General features: G+C 41.9%; 1 protein-coding gene across 2 annotated transcripts in view; it reads right to left on the bottom strand.

Annotated features, from left to right (window-relative positions):
- Nucleotides 1-636: 636 nt before the first annotated feature.
- MFGE8 (milk fat globule EGF and factor V/VIII domain containing) overlaps nt 637-18,499 on the bottom strand; it is a 37,785-nt gene continuing 19,922 nt past the window's right edge. The window contains exons 4-10 of one of the 2 annotated variants that reach the window (XM_083184190.1): nt 16,739-16,852; nt 15,815-15,996; nt 15,382-15,537; nt 13,732-13,876; nt 10,410-10,612; nt 3,999-4,154; nt 637-2,354 (exon numbers count right to left, since the gene is read on the bottom strand). In XM_083184190.1, coding sequence (XP_083040316.1) covers nt 2,211-2,354; nt 3,999-4,154; nt 10,410-10,612; nt 13,732-13,876; nt 15,382-15,537; nt 15,815-15,996; nt 16,739-16,852 — 1,100 coding nt within the window. In that variant the 3' untranslated portion in view covers nt 637-2,210. The remainder of the gene's footprint in view (nt 2,355-3,998; nt 4,155-10,409; nt 10,613-13,731; nt 13,877-15,381; nt 15,538-15,814; nt 15,997-16,738; nt 16,853-18,499) is intronic. The other variant, XM_083184191.1, reaches the window with a different exon arrangement.

Genomic DNA, 18,499 nt, shown 5'->3' with positions numbered 1-18,499 from the left:
GTGCCGCAGGAAGATGTAGTATTCCTACAGTGCTGCAGGAAGCAGAGAGCTGTATTCCCCCTGTAGTGCTACAGGGAGTAGAGCTTTAGTATGCTTATAGTGCTGCAGATAGCAGAGAGTTGTAGTATCTCCATAATGCTACATGGAGCAGAGCTGTATAATCCCCATAGTGCTGCAGTGAGTAGAGAGCTGTAGTATCCCCATAGTGCTGTAGAGAGTAGAGCTGTAGTATTCCTACAGTGCCGCAGGAAGCTGTAGTATCCCTACAGTGCCGTAGGAATCAAAGAGTTGTAGTATTCCTACAGTGCCTCAGGAAGCAGAGAGCTGTAGTATCCGTACAGTGCCGCCGGAAGCAGAGAGCTGTAGTAGTCCCACAGTGCCACAGGATGCAGAGAGCTGTAGAATCCCTACAGTGCCGCAGGAAGCAGAGAGCTGTAGTATTTCTACAATTCTGCAGGATCCAGATAGCTGTATTCCCCCTGTAGTGCTACAGGGAGTAGAGTTGTATTATGCTTATAGTGCTGCAGATAGCAGATAGGTATAGTATCCCCACAGTGCTGTAGAGAGCAGGGCTGTAGTATCCTATACACACACACACACACACGATCCTGACATGGGAATACAGCATATCACACCTTTTCAAAGTTTTTATAATATTTTTAATAAGACACAGGGCTAATTATGTCCCAGGACATTAAGTAATTTACAGGCAGAAATATTGAAGTATTGATGGATGAATGGGTTCCACCTCTTCATGTATCTATCGTCTCACCAATTGGAAGCAGCTATAGCACAACACACTAATGCACAATAACTTCTACAATGCAGCTGTAAACCTATTTACATTCATTTGTAATTAGTACATTGTCAATACCTGGGTAAGAAGTCATATATTACCATTTTGAAGACTATTTTCTTACATTTTAAATATATTCCACAGCCCTAAGAAATATTAAATCACAAAGAACAATCATGTAAACAGATCATTTACAATCCACATTTTTTTTTTTTACATACAGGTTTTATATCTGAAAAAGAATATCTGGATAACAATTGGAGAATCCAAATTTGAAGTCATGTTTAAAATATTATAATTGACATAAAATTGCACCAGTCTTTACTATTCCTTCTTTCTGGTTTTATGATCTTTGTGTAGAACAGATTTGCAGATACAAGATCTAATATCTCCACTTGTGTAATTACAGGATGATTCTGGAGTGCAAGGCTAGAATCTCTGTATTTATCCAAAATACATGACAGGTGTAGTCCAATGAAAAACGAATTCTATTTAACAAATTGAGATAAAGGGTTTACTATTGCAACGGTATAAATGTAAGAACTCACGTAATTTGTGGGCAGCTGTATGGAGTGTATGGGCAACCGTTTTTTTTTTTCTACAATAGTCAGGGGCAATTCTATTCTGTTAGGTTAAGAACAATTGGCTACATATTGCAGAGTGCATGGAGTAAAGTGACAGTACAGCAGTAGTGCTGGTTAGCAGCTCTTAACCAAACAAAAGAGAAGCACCCGCAGTGTGCATTGGGACTCAATAGTGAAATACAGAAGGACTGTGTGCTGCTCCTCTAGTGGTTGGAGTAGTAAATTTGTGTTAGATAAACAGTGCACAATAAAGCTTCAAAATACTGAACTGGTTACAAACGTAAAAAAAATAAAAACAAGCAAAAAAAACAGAAAAAAAAACCCCTCCTCCCCTCCATTTATTACAGCACTCACAATTATCATATGGTGGCCAAATAAATCACTCGGAATATGTCAAAAGAGCTATTTTGGGAATTATGATTTAATCACGATGACTTAAGGTTGAGAATTTTAAAAAATCCCAAAATAGCAGCCTAAAAAAGGTGTGTTGTAGAGAGACCTGCTCAACCTAGGCCAACATTATAAAATGCTCAGCCAGGTTACACCGAGTCTCTCTGCTACATTGCATGAACTTTCAGAGGAGTTGGATCACCTTGGGCCTTATTAAGAGTTAGGAGTAAATCTAGCTAGAAGGTACAATCCTAGAGATAGCACAGGGAAGCGAGGGCGGAAAGGGGTTGTACACGCCCTAGCTCAGAGCAATACTGCATTGTTAAAACACTGTATGCGTTGTTTGCCCAGGTGTAAAAAGTACAACCTTTAGCTGTATTTACGCCCATCTATGAATGAGGCCCTGCGACTACAATTCTTATGGCCATCCAGTTATCAAATTAATTGTCACAACCGAGTAGCTCCAGTCGCAGTGTGATTCGTTCATGCCAAGACTGAGGAAGAATCCGTACATAGCGAGCTGTAAATGGCGGGCTGATGATGTTCCTTTTGTGGGAGTAGTTGTCATTATTTCCAAGGAACACCTAGAATAGAGCAAAATAAAATCATGTATGCAAAATCAGGCTCCACTGATTATGACCATATAATGTAAAATAAACAGGTTTTGTATTTTTAAAATAGCAAGAGCCTACTATTGTGCTTGCTTCAGTCAAACCTCTGTCCATATGAACATAACCAAGACTATAGCCAGGTTGGTGAGAACACTCAAACTGAACATTTACAACAAGCGGTCAGTAATTGCTTTCGCTTCCATGTGATATTATTGGTATATTAACCATGTTATGATCTCGGCATACAGTAACAAACTGGAATAAATTAGAATTTCTCTTTTAGTGCAGCAACAATTTATAGCTAGAAAATGTCGTCAAATGTCAAGTATAATAATACAAAGTAAGAGATTATAGATGCATACCCACACAAGGCTGTATTTAACCATTTGAGTGCCAAATTAATTTGTCAAAATAGGTGTGGAAATTCCCAAGCAAACATTTTTTTTTATTCAATAGTGACCTGTAATGTTTATCTTCTATAGGAAATTCCTTTTTTTTTTTACACATTTTTATTTGAATTTATATAACCAATGTGAGCTACACTGGCATTTTTAGCGGATATTTCGCACATTTCTCACAGAGATGTTTGCACTCAAAGGGTTAAGCAGCTGACCCAAATTGATAGTCAGCCTTACTGTTCACTAAACAACTAGAAATCTATGGTATTATGTAGCGAATACAGGGGGATGGGGGTACAAAGTGGACACATGTACCTGAGCTTCCAAATCCTTACCTGCATCACCTCTCCGGGACAGCATTTATGTTGTAGTACATCATCAGTCTCACAAGACCCTCACTGCAGCCTGCCAGGGACACAGCCCAGGACAGCCAGAGTAGAGGAGCTGCCTGCTGCCACCCAAGTTAAGGTGCAAAGGGTTTGGGTGGCATTTTATGAACTGGGACTAGGAGCACATGTAGTGGATGCAGCCTTTTAGCAACTGGACACTAAAGAAATGAGTGTACCTACAGTAACTCCAAGGTGCTCCTGTTGCCAGGCTTGTGAAACTTCATAAAATACCTTGCTAAGCCTACTGGTTTGCGGTCATTGGGTCAACAGTGTCCAGGATGACACAAGAAAAAGGTTGACATGTATTAGTCAACATGGACAAAGGTCGAGATGAGTTTTCATGATTATTTTTTTTTTAAAAACCGACTTGTTCCTACTAGCCTAGTGGTTAAAGAATAGTACCCAAAGAATGGAGAGTGCAGCGAGTCATGTGAGAGGACGTGGTCCACTTATAAGATGTCCGTGTTAACTTGTGTCGGCATAGACACCCAAAAAATGTGAAAAACTCATGTCAACCTTTTCCCATGGTAACCATTTGACCATCGACCTAACAAACACATACCCTGCTGCCACATAGAGGTTTGCTGACAGCAGAGTGGAAATATGGGTAGATAAAACAGGACACACAAAATTGGACCCCTTATTTTAGGTGATGTTAAAGCCACTTTCACATGTTATTATACAGGGGTTAAATTACATTTAAGGTTTGGGTGACCCTTTCAGCGATATATTAAGCGAAGTGCTAGGAAATGCTGGCGCTGTGTAACTGTTAAAATAATTCTATAGCTTTATTCTGCAGTCTATAATATGAAGCAACAGGAAAGAGGTACCTTATCAGTTTTTGTCCTGCTATCCTGATACACAATCCAGGTGGAGCCATTGTCACTGTAGGCTACTTTAAACGCTTCCACATACTGAATATTTCCAAAGTCTTTGGCACCTTGGGTCACAATTCCTGTGATCTTCTTAGGAATCCGTAAGTCAATCTATTGAGGAGCAGCAGAATTTAGACAATGTGTATTTTTTTCTTTGTTCTGGGTTATTTTTTTTTCAGAGTGGGATAAAACTGATTCTTTAATTACTCAATTTAGGTTATTACAACTGTGAAATAAGTGATTCTAACAAACACGACTATCGAATTGGGGAAAGAAGTTGGATGGAAAGTATGTGAATGCAATCATACTATTATATACAGGATTACTATTCCAAAATGTGTCTATGAGTCGGCTTGTGTGGCTTCATTATGGTAATACAGTAGATCAAATAAATAAATACAATGAAGTATCTAGAAGGTTAGAGTTTGGAGAAGGCCAGTATAGAACCAAGTTGCCATAGACCAGAACACAATCAACCAAATGCCACAGAGATAACATCTGTTTTCAAGCTGAAACAGCATTTCAAACATCACAGTGATCACTTATTTACACAGGATTGCTTTCGGCCATGGAAAGAATTAAAACGCAGCGAAAATGCCATAGAGGGGTCTATATATCAAAGACTCTCGAACATTCAACAGAGAAAGAGATACCATCAAATTTATTTTTGAATGACTTCAGTGTTTTCTACTCTAGTATAAATGCCATTATTTATTGTCATGATTGTGTATCTGGTTGACTTCCATGCATGACTTCTTCTATGATATAATGAGCGCTCTTGATGTTCTGAAACTAAACTAACAAATGCTCAGCATCTCCTTCATTCAGCTGTAACATTCGTGTATGAAGTAACTATATACGTGGCATTAAAATGCTGCAGAGGCAACAGTTCACTGCTAGTTTGATGTACATTTTGCAATAGGGAGGTCAATGGAAAAGGCTAATAATAGCGTTTATTGGGCCGACAAGCTGTCCTCTTGTGGAATACTCAAAAATATATTCGGATTCAAGATTATATGCTTTTAGCTACAAACAGGCCCAGCGACAGTCAAGGGGGACAGCCGTCCTGGGCCCCGCCGACCTGAGGGGCCCCAAGGCCCACCAGCCCCCCCGCTCAGCCGTCGCTCATATGGAGTCTCCCCTAGTTCCCTTCCCCTCGCTCACATGTCTTGCGGGTGGGCTGCAGGTCCTCAGCCACTGTCTCCCTGCCAGTGCCACTGCCTGCACGCACGCTGTCACACACTCTGGGAAAGGGGGCGGAGCGACATGGGCTTCAAAGAGGCGGAGCTACACGGGTCCTGAAAGGGGGCGGGACTACAGAATGACAGACCCCTGCTGTGCTGCTGCCTGTCCTGAGAGCCTGGTAGAGCAAGAAATGAAGCTGCTGCCATTCCAGGGTCATAGTAAGAATGCACTCTGTGAGTAAGTGATGTGTGTATAAGTAGGATGGGTTAGGGTGCAGGGTGCAAGGGTAAGGATTAGGCTGCAGGGTTCAGTGTGATAGAGCTTGGTCCGGGTGCTGAGGGAGCGCATCAGTGTGATAGAGCGCAGGCCATGGGCTGAGGGAGAACATGAGTGTGATAGAGCGCAGGGTGAGGGAGTGCGTTAGTGTGATAGAGCGCATGCCACAGGGTTAAGGAGTGCGTCAGTGTGATAGAACACATGCTGCAGGGTAAGGGAGTGCATCAGTGTGATAAAACGCATGCTGCAGGGTGACGGAGTGTGATAGAACGCAGGGTGAGGGAGTGCGTCAGCGTTATAGAACGTATGCCACAGGGTAAGAGAGTGCGTCTGTTTGATAGAACGCATGCTGCAGGGTGAGGAGTGCATCAGAGTGATAGAGCGTGGTCCGGGTGCTGAGGGAGCAGGTCAGTGTGATAGAATGCAGGCCACAGGGTAAGGGATTGGATGGGTGTGAAAGAACGCAGGGCAAGGGAGCGCATTGGTGTTACAGTATAGAACGCAGGTCGCGGGGTAAGGGAGTGTGATAGAGCCCCAGCCGTAGGGTAAGGGAGGGCGTTAGTGGTAAAGAACGCAGGCCGCAGTGCATCCAGTTTATGTTTCAGCAAAAGGAGGGGGGGGGGGGGGCCCAGATGTATCAGTGTATGGGGCCCCAAAAAATCTGTTGCCTGCCCTGGCTACAAATCACAAGCTGTTCCATTGGAGGAAAGTGTATATATATTTATTTAAATTTTTTACCCTTCTGTTAAACTAGAATTGTGGATGATTGATTTGTGGGCAGATAGAAAGCATTTTCTAATTTTTTTATTAAATATGTACTCGTTATTGAAGAAATAATTATGTAATGTTAATGACGTACTGAAATATTTATGTGAAAAGGGAACTTCACGAGTTATGGAATGTTAATGATCGATATGGTGTGCAGTTTTGCAGATGTTGGGCGCAAGCAGGCACTAGATGGCGCCAGACAGTGCTGACATTAATGTTATGTTGACCCAGTAACTAGTGTGTATAGGTTTGCCTAGGAGAAAACAATGAATTAGGAAGTATGTTTGTGGGAGGATTGTTGATTGGTAGACAGTTACACAGTGGGCCCCATACTGCACCAACTAGGAAGCACACCCCAATCTAGAACAAATGTTCCAGAGAGTTTTAGAAAAAGACTGCTCAACCCCACTACAGGCCTGACAAATAGTACAAGCAATATTTATTTATAGTTTCTTAGATATGCCTAACAATGCACTGCTCAGAAGCTGGTCAATCTTGTTTCTGATCATACAGGTCCAAGACTTGTACAAACTTGCACAATTCACCCATCCTCCGAACATAATTTATCAATGCCCTAAGCACATTCAGTGAACTGAGAGTCCCCTTTTTCTGAAAGGGGGGAGGCAAAGACCATCTAAGCCAGAAGAAGATTATGCTGGGTTATGTGAAAACAGGAGTTTAAATGAGACTAAAAATATAAGTTAGTACTTAGAACATCCTGGTCCGCTCTTAGGAGGGCCCAGTTATAAATCACTACAAGCTGATGAACTGGGCATAATACAAAAATAAAAAGAGTCTTTCAAGTGAGGAATTTTAACACCCCCAATTCAAATGGCTGAAAGGGATAATGCTGAAAGGCAAATCAACTCCAGACACCATAAAGAAAAAAAAATACATCAACACTGTACATGCACCACACCTTGTAAATACATCTGGTATCTGCTAGACTTGTTTTCTCGCAATTAAAAAGAAAAACAAAATGAGCCAAAACTTGAGCCTTCAGGGAACAAAGTGTCAAAATTCCCTGTCCCATCTAAACACTCCTGTAAGAAAAGGAGCAACATGATAGGATGAAGTGGGAAACTCCTACCTTCCACTCCAGAAGATGTAGGTCTTACATACAGCATAAACTGGTTTAATAACCTTAAAACATAGGCTGAACGCAGTATTTCAGACATTTGTTTAAAGGAATTAACTAGAAGAAAAAGTGGTAGTAAAGCGCCAAGTGGGCTCTACTGAAAACACACCTCTTACAGACAGTCAAAGAGGGACTACTAAAACTGTAAACATAAACAAGGAAATATATACATTAAGACAATAACTGGCTGATCAGAAACCTCAAACATAAAACTCTATATTAAAAATAGCTAAGATTTGTCGTGGGCCCACTTGATGAGAATCTGCTAAATTGAGGAAACGGTTTTAATTAGCTCTGTCAGTATATTCACAATGTCCATGTTAGCTGTGCATTTAGCAGGTTAGTAATGGAGTCTTAGATAGACAGTCTCAGCCACATCAACATGGCTGTCACAGCTTTATTGATCGTAACAGCTAAGTGGAAACAAAGCAATTGGCAACATATATTTACCACACCAAGACCCTCAGCGGATTCAACCATTCAGCCTATCTGGTCCTTCAAAATCCCACGGTGATTCCTAATTTTTTAGGCATACCCTCCACAAATAGTAAATGTTGCCAGGTGTTCGGTTGCAGTAATGCCATTCCGTGGTTCCTGGTGAAAGTCAATGGGGCAAATGTAATAGCCTGTGATATGCAAGAATTGTCGAGTTTCCAGCGAGTCTGACCCATGTTTGAAAAGAGCAATTCACTTAAAAAGCAAATCCAGGCTGTTTTTTTTTTTTTTTTTTTGCTCATTCAAAATATTGGGCAAACTCTCCAAGAACTCACCAATGCCTGCATCTCACAGCCTATTACATTTACCTCCATATATTTACAACCATGCTGATAAAGCCAACAGTAAACTCTGGGACTCTGCCTCATTCAGAATCTCAATGTACAAGGCCCTTCATGTCCATTCCAGAGCTAGCAGGATCACCTTCCCTTTTTTTTTTTTTACATTCTTTAGTCATAAGGACAGACTGATCACCTGGAAGAACAGATCATGGGGAGACTTGAAATTCGTAGGATGGGGAACTCCCTTGGAGTAAAACAAAATGCTGGAACACTTGGAAGGCTGAACCATCTACCCCAGCTCCCCGACAGTCGGGATTCCGACAGTCAAAACTCTGACGTCGGAATCCCGACTGCTCCCTCGTGGGGGTCCACGACCCCCATAGAGGGCGAATATAATAGGTGGCTCGCGTAGCGTGCCACCATGCACGCAGCGTGGCGAGCGCAGCGAACCCGCAAGGGGCTTCATTGCGCTCCCCCCACTGTGCAGTCGGGATTCCTACGTCTGAGTAATGACTGTCGGTGTATTATACCACACCCCCCCCCAGCACACTCATGCAAAAATGACAACTGTGTGCCCCAAGCAGAAACATGGTAAGTTGGGAAGGAGTCAACCCATGGATTTTCCAGTGCCTTTTCAAGCATGTGGGTTTGAAGCAGACTAGCTTTGATCAAAAGATGATCCAGTGAGAAAATTATAGTCACCACAATGGCACAGAAGAGCTACAATCACATGCATAATCCCTATAATATATATATATATATATATATATATATATATATATATATATATATATATATATATATATATATATTTTGAGCACAAAGGTATAGGTAAACCTGCGCTAGTGTATAGCCAACCACCAGCTGTAACCAATCAGACAGTGGGCAGGGCTAGTGACGACAGCTTTCCTTGCACCCGGCTTCTCCTGCTCCATCCACGTTCGCCTACACGCTGATATGCTGCTTGTCTTGTTGGCTAGCCGGCAGTCTGTTCGAGATCCAGCGGCGCCTTGGAAGGTGGTAGGAGTTATTGCCTGGGAGGTTTATGTCAAACCTTGTGGTAACCAGCCCACAGCGGTTATCCGCCTGGTACGAGTCTTTATTGATCTGTGTACCTGCACTTGTCTGTGTTTTAAAATAAATATGGTTTTACACTATGAGGCGCACCTCTTCTTGTTTTTGAACATATATATATGTATATATATAGTTGAGGACATAACCTCAGACTTCATTCATCTGTTCAACATGCACTGGGGTATCAAAGACTTAATGAGAGCAAAATACTCATCTGGTTTCTGCACCATGAACAAAATTGTAGTAAAAATCCAGACTCTTGTTTGCCAGAAGTGGAACAACCACCCTCGAGGAGACTGGATGATGTCCTGCAGAGCAAGACAGGTTAACTTGGAATCCAGGAAACCAATGACTTCCCACTCACCTTTCACCTAGGCCTCTGCAGTATAATCAAACTACTGGTGCTGGAAAAGTAGCAGATGAGCTGGGATTAGAGCTCATCAAGCTGAACAGTGGTATGTTCAAACCCATATGCATCTCTGTCTTTCATAAAAGATAGAGGGCTGACCTCAGAAGGACAGACTCATTGTGCCATCTGAAGTAAGAAAAGACCAAAGTCTTAGACCTCCAGGTCTAGGAGCGTTGGCTGGAGAGGAGAAACCTTTACGCACTCCTTGCCTATCCAAATATTTACTCCAGCTTAGGGCCAAATACCTGCCTGAAGAAAGAAGAGGAAATTCCAGGTTTCTAAGATTTTACATCCAGGAGTTAAGAAGCAGATTCCAAAAGACGAGATTAGATGCAGAAACCATCACCCTGACATAACTGGTATCCAAAGCCCCATTAACCAGGTACCTTAAGGCAACCAGAGAATGTCCCACCAAGTACAACCAGAGAATGTCCCACCAAGTATACATTTCTGTTCATAGTATAATGGATGGCAAGCCCTCTGAGATTTCTGCCACCTGTTAGTCCATCACCTTAAAGCCCCCATCTGGAAGGCATAGTAAGCCCAATGTAAGCTCCAGTCACTCAAAGAAAGAAAATGTGTTAGGCAACCACACCTTTAAAAGGGAGCATCCTATGATGGATGGCATCTCTTCTTAATGGTCACAACCATATTGTAGATATGGTCTACCACATATATTAATCATTTGATTTAAAAAAAATGTTCCTACAGGTTATAACATGTATGCTATCATCACATACCTGCAGCCATTGTGACTGGTTATTATCAAGTGCAGTCCAGGCATTGGACTTCCCAATCTTGTCCAGACGAGCATATTGTGGGTGCCAGGTAAATGCATCAATCCCCCATGTCTTGTAGACGCTGGATGCGGTTATTTGCTTATCAGAAATCAGATGGGATTTCATTCCAAGTGGATCAGAGCAACCTACCATGTTGAAATACACTGTAATACAATGGTTTACAAAAGGACGGGAAAAAGGAGTGCTCAGAATTACATGCTCCTCGCAAGCGTGGCGTGTTTAGCAAAAGCATTAAAGCAGTTATCGGTATCAAGAATTTTATATTCTTCTATGTATGTACACACAATCACACACTCACAGAACCCTTCTGTGCACTCCTGTCTGTCTGACCCTCCCCTTTAGAATGTAAGCTCTCACGAGCAGGGCCCTCTCTCCTCACGTGCTTTTCTTAGACTATAGATCTCTGCCACCCTAGTAATTGATTCACTGTCTTGTCCCCTGATGCAATTGTCTTTATTTACCATGTACTTGTCCATGTACTTAGTTAATAGTTATTTGCTCATTTATGTATTGATAGGCACTGCGGAAGCCTTGTGGCATAATATAAATAAACTATAATCTTATAAAATACAAATACACGCCAGCATGCAGAGTCGGACTGGGGTTAGAAGGTTTGTGGCCACCACCACAGTCCCACACCATATGCAAGAGCAGATTCTGAAGCATGACATTAGAGAAGGGGTTGGAAGCCCACGGGGGCATATTGTTAGAAGCCGAACCGCAGTGACCAGTGTTGTCACAATGATGCGCCTACTTTTATGTGGAGGTGTGCGGCTGTTGTTCCACCCATCTCACTGTTAATGTGCCCACACACTAGAAAGATCTGTGATCGCAAGATGTGCGCATAAATTAGCCTTGAAATCTTTTTTCCATCCTGGACAAAAGATTTCAGGTAAGCGCACATCTTTACCAAAGATTTTTCTTAAGATCCTGTGTGCGTTCCTATGGATCTTTTGTTAAATCTTCTGATGTTTTGTGCAACACGTAAGATCATAAGATTCAGCTAAAGATCCACGGGACCGCGTATCGGACCAAAATCGGCCGATTATCGGTAAACATCGGACGATATATCGGAAATCGTCCAATCGGCCCAAAAATCGTTCTAGTGTGTGGGCACCTTAAATCTGGCTCTACTATTTGGTAATCTTCTCAGTAGACAAATGGACTCCAGCATGCCAGAAATGGTCCAGCTACTCTGTCAGAAAATATTCAGATCTAGTGGCCACCTCATGGGCCAAGTGGCAGGATCACAGCTTATGTGGCCAGCCCCTGCAATAAAAGGCCATCAGTAAGAGGCAGCAATTTGGGTGATCAATTTGGTGGCTTTACATTGTACTGACCCTAAGTAGGAAAACGTTAATGACTCCAGTCTTAACTTTTCAGGAACAATCCAATGTTAACTAGGACAGGAGTAGCCAATTGGTAGCTGAGCAGGGTTTGCAGGAGGGCAGTCATTGGATGACTCCATTAATAACCTTGCACTCTGAGTGCTGTCGCCTGCTCTGACACATATCATATAGTTCAGCTCTTAAGGGGAAATGTATCAAACATTGGAGAGAAATAAAGTGCCTGCACCAATCAGCTTCTAACTGTCATTTTGAAGGCCGTGCTTTAAATGTGGCTGTTATTAAGGCATGTGTGTAGACTTTGCTTAGAAAATGCATCTACATCAGTGTGTGTGTAGGGGCTATAGCGACAGCAATGTGTGTCCCTGGCGGAGACTGATGGGCAGTGTCCATCAATCTCGCTGGTCGCCAGTGTTCTCCACCAGAGAACACTGGCGCTATGAGCTTGCTCAGCACACAGAGCTTACAGCTTGCTGTGTGTGTGGGCTGTCAGATCTGTGTGTTGAGCGACAGTGGCACAGCACTGCCCGACCTAGCGTATCTGATTGGTTTGAGACACCTCACCTTAAGCTGGTCATACATCTACAGATTTATTGTCCGATCTGATTGGTTGGAACAAAAACCTGGTAATAGCTCAGAGCAAATGACAGATGACCATTTGCTTCGAAATACTGAAAAACGGACAATAAATCTGTGGCTGTATGGGTCAGCTTTAATTTTAAGATATGAAACTGCCAAATGGCAAACTGCCAAACATCTTTCAATGTTCACAGTATTCCGATACGCTACTCTTTGGCCAGATAATTAGTAGAATGCAGGGCCAGCAGAAGGCTATTATACAACAGAACATTAGTAAGAAGATTCCTCACTAGGGGGCAGATGTACTAAGCCTTGGAAAGTGATAAATTGAAGAGATAAAGTATGAGCCAATTGGCCCCTAACTGTAATTATTTTAAAATACAGCCTGTGACATGGCAGTTAAGAGTTTCTGGTACCTTATCACCCTCTACTTAATTAATTTTCAAAGCTTAGTACATCTGCCCCTTGAAATGATTTCCATTATTAAGAGGTTGATGCTGCTCTCCTGGGAGATGATTATTAGAAGGTTTGGAATTCTATGATACCGGTCTGCCAATACGCCCCCTGCAAGTAGCTAATTTAATAGCCCACAACACTGACAGGGATCTGCTGTCATAGCCTATTAACTCACACTATAAATAAGCATTTAGTTAGAAACATGACTACACCCATGTGAATCATCATTTCTTAGAATACACAGTGTGTTTCCTGAATAGTCTAATTTTACACAAAAACATATCACCACCACATCAGCAAGCGCTGCTCTGGCTCACCGTACACAATAACATGTTTACACATTAAAACTACAATGGCGTGTAATTTCTCTCAGCGCCATTAGGTGGAGACAATGATAAAAGGAATTACAATAGCTAACCACAGCCAAGCCAACATAGGCAAAAAAACATTGATTTTTTTTTTTATCCATTGTTCATATCAAGTTTGTTTTATTCAGATATGTTTGGTCTTCGTTGATTTTTGTTTTAAAGGCATTCTATCATAGAACAATATCCAAGGTGATCAGAGGACATATGGACAGACAGACAGGTCAGGCAAGCACAAAATAAGGCTCTTGCAATTTACAACCCACCTAAAATTAAATAACGCATAATAAACTGCAGTGCATAATTGTAATAACTGGACAGGACGTCCCATTTTCAGATCCACATTTCACAATATAATAAGATGCCTAAATGGCATAAAAAATATTAATAATATCTAATTAAATAAATAATAGAACCTTTTCTGCATAGGGAGGGACATTTGTGATGTAAAGAATACCATAGGACAGGGATGGTATAAAGCCCATTCTTTAAGAAAAAAAATATGTATTATATTACCATTTAATTCACAGCCGAAGAGCTCAAATCGCAGAGTGCAGTATCTGTGACAAGTCACAGGGTAGATGCGGATGTACTGTGCAGAGAACGGAGTACTGAATATATTAGCCTTTCTGCTGTCATTGTCTATGTTACCACGGAAAATCTAGAGGGATGGGGGGAAAAAAAAAAAAAGGATCAAACACATACTGTAGATCTCAATTTACTTTATAGAAGTCACATCTCTATAGAGTAATCCCCCCCAAAAATGAGATGTTTAATATACAATTCTGACACAGAACCAGATGCACTAAGCTTCAAAAAGTGATACAACGGAGAGTGATACAACCAGCCAATAAGCTCCTAACTGTCAAATTTCAAACCCAGTCATGACAGTTGGGGACTGATTGGCTGGTCGTTTATCACTCTCCACTTGAAGCTTAATGCATCTGGCCCATACAATAAACGCAAAAAGAGGTAAGGAGATGAAGTAAAAAGAAGCCATGCGTGCACAATGTTTTTAGAGGGGGAAGGGACACAGGCCATTCTTGAAAATATTAAGCACAGTAAATATGGATTATATAAGGAATATAGGTCATATAAATGGTATATTTGTAATTGTAGATAGAACAGCTCCAACAAAACAACCCATGCCTGCAAGCTTACATACTTGCCCACTGCATTTTATGAAGCACACAGTGTTGTATACCCAGATCAGCAATAATATTAACCCCATGTACCCAATATGGTGTAGTGGTCTAGTGCTGCCAACACAGCTCTGACCCTTCCAGGCATAGGTTCCACAAGACATCTGAAGGTATCCGGTGGTGTCTGGCACAAAGGCCTTAGCAGCAAGTGAAGTGGGGCCTCCATGGCTCAGACTTGTTTTGCCAGCACATCCCACAGATCCTCTATTGGACTGAACCCTTGTCATGTTACTGAAACCATTCCTGAAGAATATTTGCAGTGTATTATCCTGGTGAAAGAGGCCACTCCCATAAAGTTGTGAACTTAACCTGCAACAATGTGTAGGCAGGTGGTGAGTGGCAATGTAACATCCACATGAATGCCTCAACCCAATGTTTCCTTCACCAACTTGCCTTCTTCCCATAGGTAATCCTAGTGCGATTTCTACCCCAAGTAAGCACACACGGCCACCCGCGTGATGTAAAAGAAAAATGTGCCCAGACTGCATTTTTCAATTGCTTGATAGTTCAGGTCTGACGCTCAAGTGCCAATAATAGATGCTATTGGCAGTGGACAGCATGAGTACTCTGACTAGTCAGCAAGCTTCGATGCTGGGTCTAGTCTGGTACCTTTTATCATAGCCAGCTTTAACAGTTTCAGCAGTTTGCAGTACAGTTCTTTTGCTGAATCGGCCCAAACTGGCTACCCTTCTTGCCCCATCAATGAGCCTGGGGTGCCCATGACCCTGTCTCCAACTCAGTGTCTTCTCTAAAATCACTTTTTGGTAGTGCTGGCTGCACATATTTAGAACCCCTCTAGAAAAAGGCGTCGGTGGTGATAAATATATAACACATGAAATTTGCACAGAAAATATGGGCCCCCCCAGTTCTGGGCCCCATAACAACTAGATCCCCTGCACATATGGTAGTTACACCTTGGTCATCAGCACACAGAAGTCATAGGAAACATCACATAGACTCCCACCTTATCTTTGTCCTGCCCCTCACTCTTATAAACAGTGAACTCATGTCCATCAACGCTGTATGCCACCTTAAATTCCTTCAGGTACTCTGATTTACCCATCCGACTGGCTCCCTGGGTGATGACTCCAGACACCTTCATCTGCCTCAGCAGGTTAACCTGTGAATAGAAGAAAATAGCATAGGAATAAGAAGAGGAAGCAGATGAGAAACAAGACTGCTGACAGGAATGCTGTACCTTTGGCTACTTGGCACCAGTTACTTACACACAGAAGACAGATAAGAAAAACTGCTAGACAAAAAAAAAAAAGATCTGTAGAAATGCTTTTTGCAAAATCATTTTACCTAAAATAAATGTACGGATTAAGAATGTCATATAATTATATGTACAAATAAAGGCAAAACAGATGCAGGGAAAAAGGAGCATTAGCAGTTACCTGAATCCATGGGTGTCGGTCATTGGTATTCGCAGTCCAGGCATTAACCAACCCTTTGTTGTTCAGCCGGGCCAGGTTTGGGCCCCAACGTTGCAGGCCAAGGAAACTGTGATACAGGGACGATGATGTAATCTGGGCATCAGATATGGCGCCACCTTCCATTCCCAAAGCATTAGCACAACCTTGGTAAATAAATGCATTGTTGGATATTTTAACACCAATTTTAACATCAGGGTTACACAAAATCTTACAGGTAGATAACTATCTAAAATGTTACATGTATACATTACTGAAGAAAATATAGTGTTAAATGTAAAATATACTACTAGGGTAACTTATAGGGCACAAGATCAGCATAACTACGGGGTGGGGCATGGGGAGTAAGGATTCCACAGAGTCACATGGTCATGGCCGGTAGCATTCAGACTGACCATCAGCAGCCTCTGCTGTCCGACAGGGATTGGCTTAGGCACTACAGACTGTTACCAGTCCTGGGCAGGCTAGGCTGGGAAGTCAGGGTTCCTGAAGATAAAGAGTTCAGCAGGCAGCAGGGGAGGTCCTCTTCAATAATTCTGAAAAGTCTGTCAGACGTGGCCAGGACTGCAGGTTACCCTATGCCTTTGCCTGTCAATCTCTGGTGATCACCGTGTGCCCGCCATCATCTGCCTCTCATCATTGCCAACTGCCCACCATCCTCTGCCTATCACCATTGCTCACTACCCATCATCCTCTGCCTGTCATCATCACCCTCTGCCAGTCTAGTGTACACACATGACGTGGTCAAAAACTAGTTTGGTTAAGTTAGCAAGCTCAAATGAAAAGAACCTGTGTAAATCTTAGGTGTCCCAGATTAACATTACGGCAAGCCAAGCAATAGCAGCTCCATAATATATTGGTTGTAAAAAGAATGATAATAATACTCACGAAGTTGGCAGGCTTTCCCTATATATGGCGATGCACATTTACAGCTGTAATCATTTTCAAGGTGGCTGCAGATTCCTCCATTTTTACAAGGGTCTGAAGAGCAGTGATTCCTATCTATGAAAAACAGAGAATATTAAATAGCTTGAGAGATCTACAAAATATCCACTAAAAATGCCAGCATTGCTCACATTTGTTATATAAATTCAAATAAAAAAAATGTTGTGTAAAATAGATTATATTTAATATAAAAAGTAAACATTACAGGACATTAAAGAGGTAAGCTTTACAGATGAATAAAAAGGTTTGCTTGGCAATTTTCACACCATATTGTGACATTCACTTGGCACTCAAATGGTTAAACGCCATACCATCACTAACATTTATAGGGTGATTCAAATGTCCCAGTACACCCCTTTGTTTTTAAACCATTCAGTTTACCCATTTCCTGCAGTTTTTGAAACAAAGGGTGTGCCAGATTGCACATCAGTTCTCTCTGCACAGTATTTGTCCCTCTACACCTGCTTCTCACACTACTTACCCTACCTCTGTATTTATTTTTCTTTCCTCTGTTTTAACACTATCTCTCTGAACTACACTGTGGTACCAGAGCCATGGTTCCTCAATCCTGTGGTATACCTATTCTCTCTGTATGCTTTCTGCCCCCTAGTAGGGTGTGCTGTGGCATGGGCCACAGTGTATGGCTGTTAGAGGTCAAGGGTGCAGGTAGAGGGGGGAAAAGGAGGATAGGAGGAAGGAAGGACCCATTCTCTCTACCTGCTGCTTAATGTCCTGACCATCCCTGCCATGCTCACTTCTTGCCTCAGGTCTCCTTACCTGCACCTCATGTCACCTGTCTGTCTCCCCCTCCCTCTAGATTGTAAGCTCCTTAGAGCAGGGCCCTCTTCCCTCCGGTTTTCACAGCACTCTTCTTGCACTTCAATTAAAGCTCTCTTACAATCTCTACAATCTACACCTGCGTCTCTTCTCACTCACGTCACTATATCTCTATAGCTGTATTGTGTACTAAGAATTGTGCTTTAATTGTGTTATGTATAGTTCTGTATACCCTGTACTGTTCTAATGTGTTCTATATGTAGGGTGCTGTGTACCACTTGTGGCGCCTTTTAAATAAAATATAATAATAATAATACTTTTGAATCACCCTGTACATTGGGTTACAATAAAAAAAGTTTTTTTTTTTTAAGAAAAATAAAGTTTGTCTTAAGTGATGAAACCAATCTCAGTTAAATGATATAATAGAACAGAATAGAATATAGGAGGGCAGTATAGAAAACAAAAAAATAAAAAATATATTGTTTTGTTTCTCATGGATTGTGTTCTCTAATCCCATGCGGATTTCTCGAGTCACACATTTTGTTCCATGAGATTGTCCTCCCATGGCTCCCAGTACATACTCTAATCATTTTACATCATTATCGGCCCCAGAAAAATCCTTGAAGCATTTATGTTGGGAGAGATTTTCTGCACATTCCTTTCCTAAAGCCCTCTGAAGCTTGTCACATGGAAGGAACGTTACACTCAGAAGAGTGCAATAGGAAACTCCGTTTTAGAGAAACGATGTTACTGGTTGTCCCAAGGAAAGTCGGATATTCTTCTAAATTTCTTGCCTTCCATGTATGTAATTCATACAAGGAAGGCCTGAGCCTTATTCCTGGGGACCTAACATGTGCGCACTCGCAAATCACTCGGGAACGGCCATGGCAGACATTTTTCAAGTGATTTCTGTCTCCGGTTCCGAGA

The sequence above is a fragment of the Crinia signifera genome, chromosome 4 (assembly GCF_055691185.1).
Source record: "Crinia signifera chromosome 4, ASM5569118v1, whole genome shotgun sequence".
Taxonomy (NCBI): Eukaryota; Metazoa; Chordata; class Amphibia; order Anura; family Myobatrachidae; genus Crinia; species Crinia signifera.
The sequence above is the reverse complement of the archived record's forward strand: the minus strand, read 5'-3'. Positions and strand labels throughout refer to the sequence as shown.